Source organism: Megalops cyprinoides, chromosome 16 (genome assembly GCF_013368585.1).
Source record: "Megalops cyprinoides isolate fMegCyp1 chromosome 16, fMegCyp1.pri, whole genome shotgun sequence".
Classification (NCBI taxonomy): domain Eukaryota; kingdom Metazoa; phylum Chordata; class Actinopteri; order Elopiformes; family Megalopidae; genus Megalops; species Megalops cyprinoides.
In genome coordinates, this window is record NC_050598.1 from 8,366,859 (window position 1) to 8,381,721 (window position 14,863).

The 14,863-nt window shown below is 46.9% G+C and overlaps 1 protein-coding gene across 1 annotated transcript; it reads left to right on the plus strand.

Annotated features, from left to right (window-relative positions):
* Positions 1 to 211: 211 nt before the first annotated feature.
* foxo4 (forkhead box O4) lies at positions 212 to 8,477 on the plus strand. The gene is made up of 3 exons (XM_036547870.1): positions 212 to 2,797; positions 5,441 to 6,958; positions 7,634 to 8,477. The coding sequence occupies exons 1-2, from the start codon at positions 2,366 to 2,368 to the stop codon at positions 6,926 to 6,928; spliced, it is 1,920 nt and encodes a 639-aa protein (XP_036403763.1). The 5' UTR covers positions 212 to 2,365; the 3' UTR covers positions 6,929 to 6,958; positions 7,634 to 8,477.
* Positions 8,478 to 14,863: the final 6,386 nt, after the last annotated feature.

Consider the following 14,863-nt stretch of genomic DNA (forward strand, 5'->3'; position numbering starts at 1 on the left):
CCAACTTTAGTTCAAGACACCGGGACCGCAAAGCAGACATCTAGGTATATACCGTGCGAGACTGTTACATAATGGTGATTTTCGACACACATAAATTGGCTTACTGTCCTTTCGTCCTAATTTATACTCGCTAAAACTAAACTAGAGCGCTTAGGTATCACATGACTGCATTTCCCAGCAACCCACTACACGCAAGCGCAGAACCCACCGTCCTACTGTGGTAAACAGACGTCAGAAGGGAGGCTTCGAGTCGAGTCAAAACAAAACAAAAAAGATCTGCGTGTAATGAGTATTTGGATGTACAGATTTGGAGAGAAACAACACCAAGCGCCAAAAAGACAAGCTTTGAAGGGGACACCGGAGGATTTTCTTCAACTTTCTTGATTTTTTTCTCCCCCCCCGCGCCACTCAAATAACTGGAGTTAACTAGCGAACAGTTGTGCTAGCTGGCCAGCTATTTGTCATGCTGGAAGCGCCGCGGTGGAGTTTTTTTTTTTTTTTGCGCGAGTTACCGCAAAGTGAATAAGTGAGCTCGGGGGGCGAAGGAGCCCGCGTCGGTCGCGGGAGCGTGCGGGAGACCGCGGGCGGAGAGCGGCGCGCAGGCACGCTGGTGCCGGATCGGGACCGGGCGCACTATTTCGCTTTTCTTCCCAGCGTCTCGAGGAAACATGGCAGTTGGTGGCACGCGCTCGCCCGCAGCGTGGAAGAGCCTGCGCCTCTGAAACGGGGGGGAAGCACACGGATTCCCTCCCCATTATTCCACATCACACCTGTTACTGACCAGCATGAACACGGCGGAGATTTCCACCCCAGCGCTGCTATTCGCGATCGCTGACTGAATTTATACATCTGTAGATCATTAATACAGCCTGCTGGCAGATTTAACCGGTATTTTTTTCTCGTTTGCGAGCGATGTTTTGTTGTCGATTTCCGACGGCTACGCGTTTTCAGTGGACGAGCCGCACGCAGAATCCCGAATGAAGAAATTCTGGAAAGGATAGCCTCCTTTGCAATATGAGTTGAAGCCGAAATACTGAGATCTTGCTTGTTTGCTACCTACCATTTTTCTTAGATTAACTGTGGCTGATTGCTCGTTTTAGTACAAAAGACAAATTAATGGATTACTACATTTCACAAGAAGGGAAAGGGACTTTGAAGAGCTGAGTTTTCTATTATTGCGGGCGAGATAGCAGATACAGTTGTGCAGCCCCAGACTTCATTTACGTAAGTGTCAATAACCTGAAGACACATTTGCGCGTAGCAGTCGGGCGGTCTTCCATGGAATAGGGAGGGGGATTGAGAGTGTGTGAGGGAGACGGAACCTTGTTTACAACTCGGTGTGGACTGAAGCTTGTCTGTCACGTCGCTCCTTTGTAATACTGACCTACTCCGGTAATCCTTATATTTGTTTCATATTACCCGATGCACATTTTTAACAGAGATCGGTCTGAAAATAATGATTTTTAAATATTTTTACTAAACGACCACAAGTAAACATAACGAACACAGATTATGCATATTTTATGATACATCCCGTTTATAAACAAATGCAAGCTTTTTTTTAACTTTTGTTGAAAGCAGAACTGAGTCGTGAACAAACAAGTAAGATCGTATTTAATGCGTTATATTAAAGCGGAGACAGTACAGTATCGGCATTGCCATAGTTACAAGATCACTTAGCTATTTTTTTCCTCTGATAATTGTATCTATTGCTTGCTGATGGTAGTCCAGTTGGTTTGATTTGCATTCCTCTTCGAATTTCCTTTGTTCTTTGTATGTAAACAAAACAAACCCGTTCCAGCCTCTTTGGCCAGTGTAAATCAGGAGGTTTTAGCTAGCTACTATTAAGGAGATTATTTGGTCCTTTTAATCTCCAATCGGAGGATTAACTGACGCTATATTGGTGGAGTCAGATTATTGCGATTCTTTTCTACCATTCGCCGGTTATTGTTTATAACGGCATACCGCTATTGTAAGGGACTACGCTGAGAATGAACTTGACTTTTTGTGAACTGTAACAATTTAGAAAAACGAGGAGAAACGAGAATTTATCAGCTTCTGTCCCATGAGAAACAGTGGACTAACGACGTGGGCGGCCGCCACATTTCTCAGCAAGCACGTGTTCAACACTAATCAATATTTGATACAATAATTCTTAAATGACCGAGTTTGTTTTTGTGGTGTGTATGTGTTTTTTCTTCTTTATTGATACCACAATAGTTTTGTGATTTTTTTTTTTTAAACTGAATTTTTAAAAAATAGCCTAGCCATATCCGAAGCTTTTGTACTGCTGGCAAACATACTGCTACGTAACGAACCTTTGTGATAAAAAAAACTAAAACAAAAGGAAAAACAAAAACTGAAAATGGAGGAAGAAAAGGTACCCCCAATTGACCCTGACTTTGAGCCCCAGAGCAGACCGAGATCGTGCACATGGCCGCTGCCTAGGCCCGACATCTCAGCTGTCAAACAGGAGGGGGCGGACGGTGCGGAATCCGCCGCGGGGACACCCCCCGCCGAAGAGGATAAGCAGGAGCCTCCGCAAATCACGTCGGAGCCGGAGAAGGCGGCCGTCTCCGAGGGAGGGGTCGCGGCCGGAGCGGGAGGAGCCACGCCGCGAAAGGGATCCTCGCGGCGCAACGCCTGGGGGAGCCAGTCCTATGCAGACCTGATCAGCCAGGCCATCGAGAACTCCCCCGAGAAGCGGCTCACTCTGGCGCAGATATACGACTGGATGGTGAAAACTGTACCTTACTTCAAGGATAAAGGAGACAGCAATAGTTCGGCTGGGTGGAAGGTAAAACGTTTATAGTCGTTCAGCTGGTAAAAATACCCAAGTCCTGTAACTTCCTATGCTACACTGAAGACTCAATAGATTCGCTTAGATTAAGATGAATGGCTCATATCATGCCCTATATTCAAGTTTTATTGCATTGATTCATCTTTGTAACTATAAAGCATTCTGTAAGCAAGGCCACTCATGCGGTAAATGGGTGTCTCTAAACATATAGCATGGCAGAAACTATGAAAGCTTTTGCTATACATGCTGCATGGTTTAAAGTAATAGCCACTAGCTGGACATGAGCCATACACCCACAGCACTGTTTGTACATAAGTGTGAGGGTGTGTTTTAAGGCTAACTGATTGGTGTGTCAGGGGCCTTCCCACATCAGCCCATTGGGGGTGTGTGCTGTAAGGTCCCACCCCCTTCCCAAGTCACCTTAGGTCAGTGTGTCACACCCCTACCCTGTCACCATAGCGCTCAAGGTCACACCTGTGCTGAAATTACACCTGCACCGGGAGTAAAGTTCATCCCACCGCGGAGAAAAAAAACACTTTGCTTCACGGCGACTTATTGCAGTTGTTATTGGTGTCACTGTTAGCATCACTCATTACCTTGGCCTGTGTCCACATGTACCTTCGCAGCGCTCACACCCACAAGGAACACGTATTTTAAACACGACTCTACAGGCAGCTGCACTGTTTCACTGAGCAGCAGCTTCGGAAAGCTGCGGAGCTTCCCTAATAAGAACACCTGGGTGCCTTCAAGAGATGGCTGAAAACTCCTCTTTTCAAGCTGTATCTCTAGTCTACCTTCCTCTCTATCTCTCTCTGTCCTATCTATCCCCATTTTCTGTTAAAAAAAAACAAGCACTCTACACTAGTTTAGCACTTAACTCAGTATCTGACTGCTCGATTGCTACTCTTAGCATAGCGATACAATTATTTGGAAGTCACTCTGAGTTAAGAGCGTCTGCTAAATGACAGTGTAGTGTAATGCAATGTGTTGGAAGTCGCTCTGGACCGGAGCGTTTGCTAAATGACAAAATGTAAATGTAAAAATGTGTCAGTAATGGGGAATGGAGTGCGCAAGGCCCAGCCAGACTCGCTGTAATAGCGGTGGCAAGGACTCGTGAAACGCATCTCAGCAGCTCCCCCATGTCTGCCTCTATTGTGCTCTACCCACCCGACTGGGGCTTGCTCATTCCTGCCCCGCAAAACCCCACCACATGCCACAGTAAAGGGGGGGCTTGGACAAACAACTCACTGATTTCTGGACTCTGGGGCAACAACCTTGCTCTGTGCAGTAAGCACCCGAGAATCTTTTAATAACCACAGTTAGTCCAGGGCGTTTGTGTTGTGTCAACTAAAACATGGAACCTTTCAGAGTAGAGCGCCCTAAATATGTTGTTTCGTAATGTATAGAGAAAAGTGCGCCCCCCCTCTGGCCCATCAGAATACTGTCCATCTCCAGCTTGATTTTCCCTCATGTGTCCTCCATCTGAGCGCTGCCCAAACCTGGACTTGTGTAACTTCAGCAGCTTGGTGTGAGAAGGCAGAAGGGAGTTTCGGTGACTCACCGCTAAGATTAATACCTCCAAGTAGCACATGTGCCCCCTAAGCCATAATTTAAGGCACTCCTGTGCGCATGCAAATATGCATACTGTTCCCACATGGTAAAACTGAGCTATTTCCCTGGAGGCCTATAGAGATGGTAGACGTTACAGTTATCAAATAATCCACAACATATAGACAGGATTCACACACTCAGTTAGATCATAATAAATAAATAAATGTAAATGTAAATAATTACCATTCTCACCAGTCAGACTTTTGACTGAAGATGTGTCATTTCTAAAGATTAGTTAAAAGAAATGGCATTGAATCCGTCTGTATGCAAGCACATGTTTACACCCGGTATCAGTTCCAGTGAATTCTTTTATCGCGCTGTGCAAGAGACCCTACATTTAATTGTTATGTGGCATTCTCGCCGGCACTTCATCTCGGCACTTCTGAGTGAGGGTAAGCCGTTGGGTGAGGGCTACTTTAAGGGTGGTTCCAGCCTCAGGCAGAGACAGGCGGGAGGTGCGGAATGAGGACATGGGAGGTTCGCTCCGCAGACATCCTCTTGTGACTGCTGTGAATTTTCCCATGTTGGCTAAGGGATGTTGTTTTAGGCCACACCCCTTCAAGAACTCTCACACACGCAGGGGTTGTGCCTTCGGTCATCAGCTACAGCACCAGCCCTGAATGACGTCCGCTGACCGTGAGCGCTTTCACGCGGGACTTCAGAGCATGTGCTGTGTGCCTCCAGCACAGTTCATTAAGCCACACGGTGCATCCTGCTGATCCCAGACCAGTGCATTCACACAACAGCAGCTCACATGGGCACCTCTGCACATGCAGAGAGTTCAGGCCCGCCTTGCGTGAGTTAACATTCATAACTCAGCAGAAAGATAAACAGCGATTATCCAGTGTGTTTTCCATGTTATGCCTTCTCTCTGTTTTGTAATGCTTTTGGATTCTCCAGATCCAGGATCTCTTTGATGCATTCGTAGCCTTATAATTACACTTCAGGTGCTTGTACAGGTATGCACTGCAAGCTGAAGGCTTTGTAATGGGTAACACAGCTGCAAATGTTGTGTTCTGTTCCCCTCAGAACTCAATCCGCCACAACCTGTCCCTGCACAACAAGTTCCTGCGGGTGCACAACGAGTCGACGGGGAAGAGCTCGTGGTGGATGCTCAACCCCGAGGGGGGGAAGACGGGCAAGGCGCCGCGCCGCCGCGCCGCCTCCATGGACAACAGCAGCAAGCTGCTGAAGAGCCGCATGCGCGCCAAGCAGACCAAGAAGCAGGCGGGGGCCGCGGGGCCCGGCGGGGCGGGCGGGGCCCTGCAGGGCGAGGGCGGGGCCGGGGCCGGGGGCGCCGACAGCCCCGGCTCTTCCCAGCAGTTCCCCAAATGGGGGGTGAACAGCAGCAGCCCGTCGTCCCGCGGCAGCCTGGACGACCCGGACATGTGGACCAGCTTCCGGCCGCGCACCAGCTCCAACGCCAGCACCCTGAGCGGCCGGCTGTCGCCCATCGCGCCGGGCCAGGAGGACGAGGACGAGCTGCGCGAGGACGGGCTGCTGGGGGGGTACTCGGCGGGCAGCGTGCCCCCCACCCTCACCGAGACCCTCATGGAGGAGCTGGACCTCATCGACGGGCTCACCCTGATGAGCGGCCAGCCGGGAGGGGCGAGCCCCAGCACCGCGCCCCCGGCCCCGCCCACGCCGCTGCCCTCCGCGGCCACCCTGCTGCCCCGAGGGTCCGGCTTCCCCTCATTCCGGCCCCTGCTCCCCGCCAAGCCCCCCCAGCCCTCCCCCCAGGCCGGGGCGAATGCCTCGGTGTCGCAGGGCGCCGGCTCCACGCCCAGCTCCTCCAACTTCGGTAACTCCCTCTTCAACCCCTTGCCCGGGCCCGGGTCCCGCGGCGCTCCTTTCGGGGCCCGTGTTCCCTCCAGCCTGGAGGCCCTGCTCACCTCCGACTCGCCGCCGCCCAGCGACGTCATGATGACTCAGGTCGACCCGCTGATGCCCAGCCAGGGCGGGGCGGGGCTGCTGGGACTGGGCGGGGCCATGACGGAGGGGCGGGGCAAGCCCAGCCAACTGCTGCTGGGAAAGAGCCTGGAGCCGAACCCAGTGGCGGCCATGACACTGCAGCAGCAGCAACAGCAGCAGCAACAGCAGCAGTCCCAGCTGGGCTTGGGCATGCTGCTGCCGACCATGACCCAGGACCCGCCCCAGATGACGGCGCTGAAGGCTCACCTCGCCCAGGGCTCGGCCGGCCCCGGCGGGGCGGGGATGCTGCTGGGCGGGGGCGTCTCCGCGGGGGGCGGCGGCGGCGGGGGCCTCCAGGGCCTCCAGGGGATGGGCCCGTTCGGTGGTCCCGGCTGCTTCCTGCCCGGCCAGGACCGGCTGCCCACCGACCTGGACATCGAGATGTTCACGGAGAACCTGGACTGTGACGTGGATTACATCATCAACAGCGACCTCATGGACGGAGAGGGCATCGATTTCAACTTCGACCCCATACTGCCTGCGGGTCAGGGCTACCCCGGCCCTGCCACCACACAGAGCTCCTCCCACAACTGGGTGCCCAGCTAACTCGTCAGTACCACTTACAGCAGTAGCCAGGTACAACTTAACACAGGACGTTCAGTCTGCCTCCCTCAACACTTAGCAGTAGCATAGAAACTATACTAACCTATACAAACTCCCATCGGGTTTCAATTTCTCGTAGCTTTGGCTCTTTCATTAAAGGGCAAAGAGGGGGCTTAAAATACAACAAATTTATTTATTTCTTAGTGCTCTTAATTCCGAATATGTGTTTTTTACTGAGGGAGCCATTTGAATATATGAGCAAGATTTGATCATTGTAGTGGACGGGCTTTATATAAATATTTCCGGACTAATTTAATTCCCAAAAAAAGAATTCAACGAGGAGGGTTGCTGAGCAACAAATGAGTGTTAAGAGGGGCAAAAAAGCACGCCTCACATCTCCCTAATGCATGCAACGCTCAGGCGCTCCTGTATCGCACCAGTCCCTCTCTCTCTCCCCCCCCGTGTTCCCTCCTTCCTCCCCACCCCCACCGTCCTCGTGTTTCCTCTCCTTCTCCCCTGTGGGGTCGTCTCCTCCCTCCCTTCAGCCCCTCCCACATCCTCCTCTTTCACTCCTTCACTCCTTCGCTCCCTGTGTCGTCCCCCCCCCCCTTCCCTCCCTCGTGTTGTTGCACAGTGAACTGAAAGATATGCATGCAAAAATCACTCATTACAATGGCCGTTGTGTTTTATTTATTTCTGTCGCTGCAGGGTAGGATCCACTACCCAACCTCACCACAGCCTCACCAAGTCCCCCCGCCCCCCAAATACAGAGGCCAGACCCCCTATGGGGGTGCTCTCTGTGCTCTTCCCACACCGTGACCACCATACCTCCAGCACACCAACTCCACAGTCTACACATGGCTGAAGACTGGACACCTGGACTTGGCCAAGTCTTGTACAAGGTTTTTCTTTTTTGTATAATTTTGTTCATATCCTGTTTTTTTATTATTATTACTTTGAAAAAAAACGAAAGCAGACCTCATCTACGTCACGTGCCAATGGGAAGGGTTTCACTCTGATGGAAAAACGAGGACTCCGCAGATCCATGCTGGATTCTTTTCTAAAACACTTTGGACTCAGATTACTTTGTAAACAATGTTGTTTTTTGTGGGAATGGCTATCTGTGTTTTTTTTATTTTGATTTTAACAGGGCTAATTGATAATAATAAGACCATAGAAGGAGAATGTTTTTGGTGTCAAAGAGGAGCACAACACCGACGGTGCTTATGTGTACTATTGTTGTCATTGTCGTTAACGTAGCGGTAGGGTTGCGAATGACGTTCCTCTTCCCTCTTTCTTTCTCTCTTTCCTTTTGAAGGAGAAAACCAGTGACACGTACAGAAACTAACCTCTGGCCAGTTAGGTTTTTGAAAGACTCTCGGGAGGACGCCGCCGTTTGTAGACCCCGTCGACCTGGCTAGGTTCAGAATTACACTGCGCGGCGGCAGTGGCTGTGTTAAGCTGTACCTTACAGTGCACAGACTGAGATCATGAACTCAGCATTGGGCCCTGAGAGAAAGCTCAGTTATGAGGCTGTATGGTCATGTGGATAGTAGAGGGGTAGGGGAGGAAGGGGGTGGGGGGTGGGGGGGGGGGGGGCGAATTGATATTGCATTAATGGTACGAAATTTTTTTTTTCTTTTCAGCCCGGCTGAAATATTTAACAGTTTTGTAAGAATATGACTGTTTAATATGCATTTCCTGTCTGGTATTTCTGACTGCCACTCAGCAAAGAGGCTTCCTCGGCATGTTTGTGGCTGGTTTCTGTGCAAGGGTTTTCCTTCTGTTGAACTTATGTGCGCAGTCAAGCTAACAGTTTACCAATGAAGGGCATTCTGGCATGGTGTGCTTTCCCCTCAGCGTCGAGTCAGCTAATGGATCGAGTTGGCCTTGTGCTCTTGTTCCAGGATACAGTACGCTTTATTTCAGAGTGGATAGGCAGTGCTTTGTGACCGTGTAGACCTGAGGATGCTGGAACTTTCACAGGGGACATGAAATGGTTCTAGAATTTACCCTCGGTGATTCTTTTCAGAAAAAAAAGGAGCAGACAGTACCGATGACTGTCTTTTTTTTTGTTTTTTTTTTTTTTAAACAAAATGAAAAGGCATTAGGTTGCATCATCATTGCGACACACAATATGTAAATATTCCTCTAAGCTAAACACAACGAAAGAAGAATCATGGAAAAGGTACCGCTCTTTTTTTGAAGATGTTTTTTTTTTTTTGTAATTTTTAAATGAGAAATACACGCAGCTCTCTTTCTGTCCCCATAACCTGGGGCCGCAGAGGCTGAGAATAGAAACTGATTTTTTCTATTCCTGATTAGATTTTCATATGCTAACCCTTTTTGTAAAAAAAATAATTCAGTGTAAAAGGAGGAAAAAAAGCAAAAAGTATATTTGAATATAGTTTTAATATACAATTCAAATGGAAGTTATTAGATGAGCGTCATTAACAGATTAAAAATATATTACTACTGTAAGCAAAAAATGAATAAAAATGTATTCGTCTTTTTTTAATCAGAGGAGATAAAATTAATTTCAGATCATTTTTAACAGTCATTTTCTATATATACTATTTTTTATAAGAGATGAAATGCATGTAGATTTTATACATAACCAAAGGAACACTAAGAAACAGCTTGTTGGTTGACAGTAACAGGCAGGAGGCATTTCAGCGTAGTTTAACTTCACTACAGGAATTTGTTTATGAAATGGCACATTCAAGCAAATGAAGAACACAAACCAAATGGAGGAACGCTGTCAGATCAGTTTAGGGGCAAATCAGTTTGTTTACTTTAATTTTGCGGGGTCTCTGAGGAGAGTCTGCAAAGCAGGACAGAGCTGATGAGACGGAAATCGCCAATTTTACAGTCAGGGAAAATAATAATAATAATTCATCTGGAAAAAATCTCTGCTCAGTTCGAGTTTCTGGGCTAAGAGGCCAGAACAAGAGAGTTTGGGAACTCTCCGGCCCGGAGGTTGTTCTGCCCAACCCTTTTGTGTTGTCCATGGTCCAGAGGCTAACGAGGCTAGAGCTATTTTTATTTCGGGATGAGGGAGAGCCAACAGTCTGTCATTCAGCGTAGGTGAAACCTCCCCTCACAAATACGAACGTTCATTTTGGCACTTAAAGTTTGAACCAGACTGTTGAATATCAGGAATGCGTTTCGTGCTGTTAAAAGCGCCGCGGATCCTCGAACGCTCCCTCACCGCGACCCATCTTCTGATTTACTGCACACCGCCTCTCCGCTCCCCGAGCAAAATCCTCGTCCAGGGAGAACCGTCTGGAAGAGATGCAGCTAATGACTCGCGATGGTTTCAGCTCGCGGGGGCGGTTCAGAGGGGATGGCCGGGCGGTGCCTCCGAAAAGGCGGGCGGTAATGAGATCGAACGCCCCCCCCCCCCGTGCGCGCCTGCCCTCTGGCCGTTCGGCCCGGTGGCCCGGGGAGGAACACAAGCCCCTCTTGTCTCGCTGGTAGCCCTGACACGTTCCCATGGCGATCTGAATCTGATTAAAAGGTCATTTGCCATTGGGACATGCTCAGATCCTGCCGAGATTTACAGAGAGAGAGGCAGACGTCCCTAACGATCATAGCATCCCAGGATGAGCTCCGGGATACGATTCTGCTTGTTTGTTTTAAACAAAAATAATTAGTTTCCAGGTTGGAAAACTGCCAGTGAACACTATCACATGTTTCAAGCTGTATCAGATCGAAGACATGACATACTCTCTCTTTTTTTTTTTCTCCTATCAACAACTTACATGTGCATTTTGATGTTGGAGGGAGGATGTTCCTATTTAATTATGAGATTGTAGCAGAATGTTTTGCATCTTTTCTGCTCTTCCTCACGTTGTGCATGGAATTTTTTTTTTTCTTTTGGAACGCCGTGTTACCTAGCCTTTAATCTGGCATTCGGCTCAGCTGCTGCTGAATATGACCATCCCTGTGCATTTTCAGCAGGAAGAGAGGATGAAAGCTAAAAGTCATTCATAGCTCCGCTGTAACTATGTCAACACAGAAAACCAAATCATAACGTGTTCTTTCCGAAATGGCTTCTTATACTGACTCAAGCTCGATGTTGTCCAACATGCAATTTTACAGGACGAGTGAACTATTGATGCATCTTCCATTGACATCATTCAGGGCCTTCAGTTATTTAAAAAAAAAAAAAAAAAAACGCTGGGAATATTTTAGTGATTTTATAACGTTTAATTGTAGTGGTTAGAGCAAAAGAAAGAAAAGAAAAAGCATAGTTGTCCCCAAACATTGTCACTTAAAAAGATTCAAATACAGTAAAACTGTGAATGCAGAACAGTCTACCATTTAATACAGTATGTATATGTATAATATATATTTGCAATTATATTTCAAGAAATAGAACTGATGGCTTTGTATTAGTGAATGATTTTGAGATGAATTTTAAATGTCGATGAACCAGACTTGTTTACGTTGTAGCCCATGTCGTTTTGGGTGTTCTTCTCTTCAGGCTTACTGCAGTGTGTGTGTGTGTGTGTGTGTGATAGAGGTAGAGCGTGAGTTTGTGATTGTTTTAGCTGTGTTGTGCTCTGGTGCTACATCGTGTGCATGTGTGGATGGGTGATTGCATGAGTGCACATTGCTGTGTTTTGATACTAAAATCAGTGAGTGCAAGAGCATCGAAGAGTGACCCGGTGTGTGGGAGTGACCGCTTTGAAGTGCAGTCGTGAGTGCTGACCGAATCTGACAACAGTTACGCTGAAAAGTGATTGCATGCGAGTGTTAAAGAGTGAGTCTGGGAGCGACAGTGGAAAGTGTGACAAGCTGGGTGTTGAAGAGTCCGTGTGAGAGTGACAATCTGAGTGTTGGAGAGTCCGTGTGAGAGTGACAATCTGAGTGTTGGAGAGTCCGTGTGAGAGTGACAATCTGAGTGTTGGAGAGTATGTGTGAGAGTGACAATCTGAGTGTTGGAGAGTCCGTGTGAGAGTGACAATCTGAGTGTTGGAGAGTCCGTGTGAGAGTGACAATCTGAGTGTTGGAGAGTCCGTGTGAGAGTGACAGTCTGAGTGTTGGAGAGTCCGTGTTAGGGTGGCTGTGTAAAGACTGACAATCTGATTGCCGGAGTGCGTGTGAGATTATCAGTGTAAAGAGTGACTGTGTGAGTGTTTAAGAGTCCGTGTGAGAGTGGCTGTGTAAAGACTGACAGTCTGAGCGCTGGAGAGTCTGCGTGAGCGTGACTGTGTGCGAGTGTGAAAAGGAGCTGGGAGAGAGAGAAGCTCCCCCTCAGACAGCGTTCTCTGGGCAGCTCCCTCAAAGCCTCGGCGGGAGCTTTTTCACCACCACCTTCACAAAAAGCCAGTGGCTCTCGTTCTTTTTTTTTTTCCCTTTCCTTATGGCTTAATTTTACCTTTCTTGTTGTTTTTTGTATGTTCATTAATTCTCATTATCTCCGAAGTTGAAAAGTAGCATGTAGTTTTTATCTAAAAAGTAATTGGTAAGCATCCCATTTGATATTTCATTATTGTAGTACTTGAGGGTGGAGTTTTGTTTTTTGTTTTTTTTTTTGATGAGGGGAGGGGTATAGGGGTCAGGGATAGGTGAATTGTGCATAGCCATTACATGTGTAAGTTTTGATTAATTCTGATTTTTTTTTCCATTTTGGATTTTTTTTTTTCCTCTCCTGGACTGGCTTTACATATTGTAAAGTTAATTGGAGGTGACAGCTCTGAAATCAGCTCCAGAGAAAGGACAATAAACTAAAATCTGTTTAACAAATTAAAGTGTTTTTTATTATTGAAATTTGTCATGTTATTCTTCTTTTCTTTTCACCCTCGGAAAAATGGGGTCAGGGCAATGGAAGCTTAAGTGCATAACCATAATTATTCCGGTAAAAATTACTGCCAGCCATTTCTAATGTAGAGATTTAGTAGAAATCAACTGAGCCTACCTCAGGGGGAAGAAAACATTAAATTCATGTGCAAAATTCAATGCAAATTCAGGTGGCAGCAATTCATGCCTTGATACCGCCCAGTTCATATATTCAAACAGTGTTCACACATGAGCTTTGCACCACACATTCATGTTTGGCACCACACCAGGGTGAAGGTTCTTTGACTACATTTTTTTCTCCACTGCACTTACGCATAATGACATGAGATGACTTCTATGCTCATGCTCAAAGGCAGGATGAAATAGCATTCCATCATGCCACAGCGGACTGTTGCTCACAGGAAAACAGGGAGCAGGGCCTTAGATCTGCTGATGCTGAGGTGGGGGTACACTTCTGCACACAGAGCAGATCTTTACATCATGCTTTGCAATGAATCTTGTGTTAACCTTGCACAGACACAGGCCTGAAAAGCTGTTGACACACCCTGATAAAAAACACAAAAAGAACAGAAGAAATGCGAGTCCACAGTCATCAATTTTGCACAAAGAAAAGAAATCTGCACAGAGCTCAAACATTCAAAATGAAACACTATAACTGAATTTATTTATACCTTCTAATTATAAAATCAATAAAATAATTAATAAATTCCTGCAAATCCTGCAATCTGCACCAAATTGCTGTGGTCTGTGTTACGGCAGAAGCTTTTGTGACTTCACAGGACGTATATTGAGTACTAAACGAGGTCATACACAGGTATGAGAAATCACTGTGTAGCATCCATTTTTATTGTGAGAGTGGTCTGAGTATTTTAGCCTAAATTTCTACCAGGTTCCAACTTAGCACTCGTTATCAAACATGATATCTGCATGTTCATGAGAGAGTCATATCAAAGAAGCATCTTACATCACTACTGCATGTAAAACTCAATAGTACTATGTAAAACTGTTAAATGTAAAACAATTTGCGGGTAAACATAAAAATTTGATTCTCGCTTTAAATGTCAATCTTCAGCTCTGATTAAGATATGATGCAAACTTGTTCAAACTGTATGTTGCTCCCACTAGGGCCTGGACTGACACTAAACAAAAACTGATCAAAAGAGATGTGCTCATCAGCGGTACATTTAGTTCTGGATAGACCAAGCTCATAGTAAGAAGATCACTACCACCCCTGTGCTTTGTGTAGGTGGATCTGTTTTGCTTTGGGGCTGATTACATCTTTTGTTTCTGGTGTCCTTGTCAGATCTGAGGGGTAGATGGATTCAAACATAAACCAGGACATTTAAAGCTAAAAGCACATGGTTCACCTGAAAAGCTTCAAGCTCCTAGGTATTCTGGTGTGATAACTGGCTGAAGCTGGCAACAAAGTCTACAAAGAAATGATTATGTGAAGATAAACGCCATATGCTGGGCTGGCCATCATGCCTCTCAGCCTGGCAAGTTTCTTAAAGCACTTCACAGTACTCACCTTGACCACTGCTAATGTGTAGCATCCACCTGAGAGTTGCACGTCAGCCATTTCGCACCAGAACGCTCAACCACACTGACAATAAATTTGCGGTCCAAGATCAAGAAGGCAGTTCACAAGTGCAAACCAAAAACTCTGAAGGTGGAATCCTGCCAGAGCAAGTAGCCAAACACAGCTCCTGAGAAAGGCCTGTGTCTCGTAGCAGACTACAGGAAACATCTTCAAAGTCACAGGAGGATCCACAAAAGACATACTGGAGGGTCGTGAATAAATTTGACCACTGAGGTTTCCAAACAAAAGAATTAACTAAACTGTATGTATATACAACATTTACCCGTCCAGGGGTTAAAAGACCCCTCCACGTTCACTGAATTGTAATTATTGCCTGTGTATTTATACTGTCCTATCAAAAGTCATGGGCCCCATTATCTGACTATACAAAAATAGGTGTGAGAACGGGTATGGCTGCTTGTGGTTTGAAGAGAATAACACAGGAACATTGCAGTGGCCAGCGCAGAGCCATGACCTTAACCTGATGCAACATCTTTGTTATGAGCTGGAATGCAGAACTGGGGCAAGTCCAATACGGCCCTCTTCAGTGG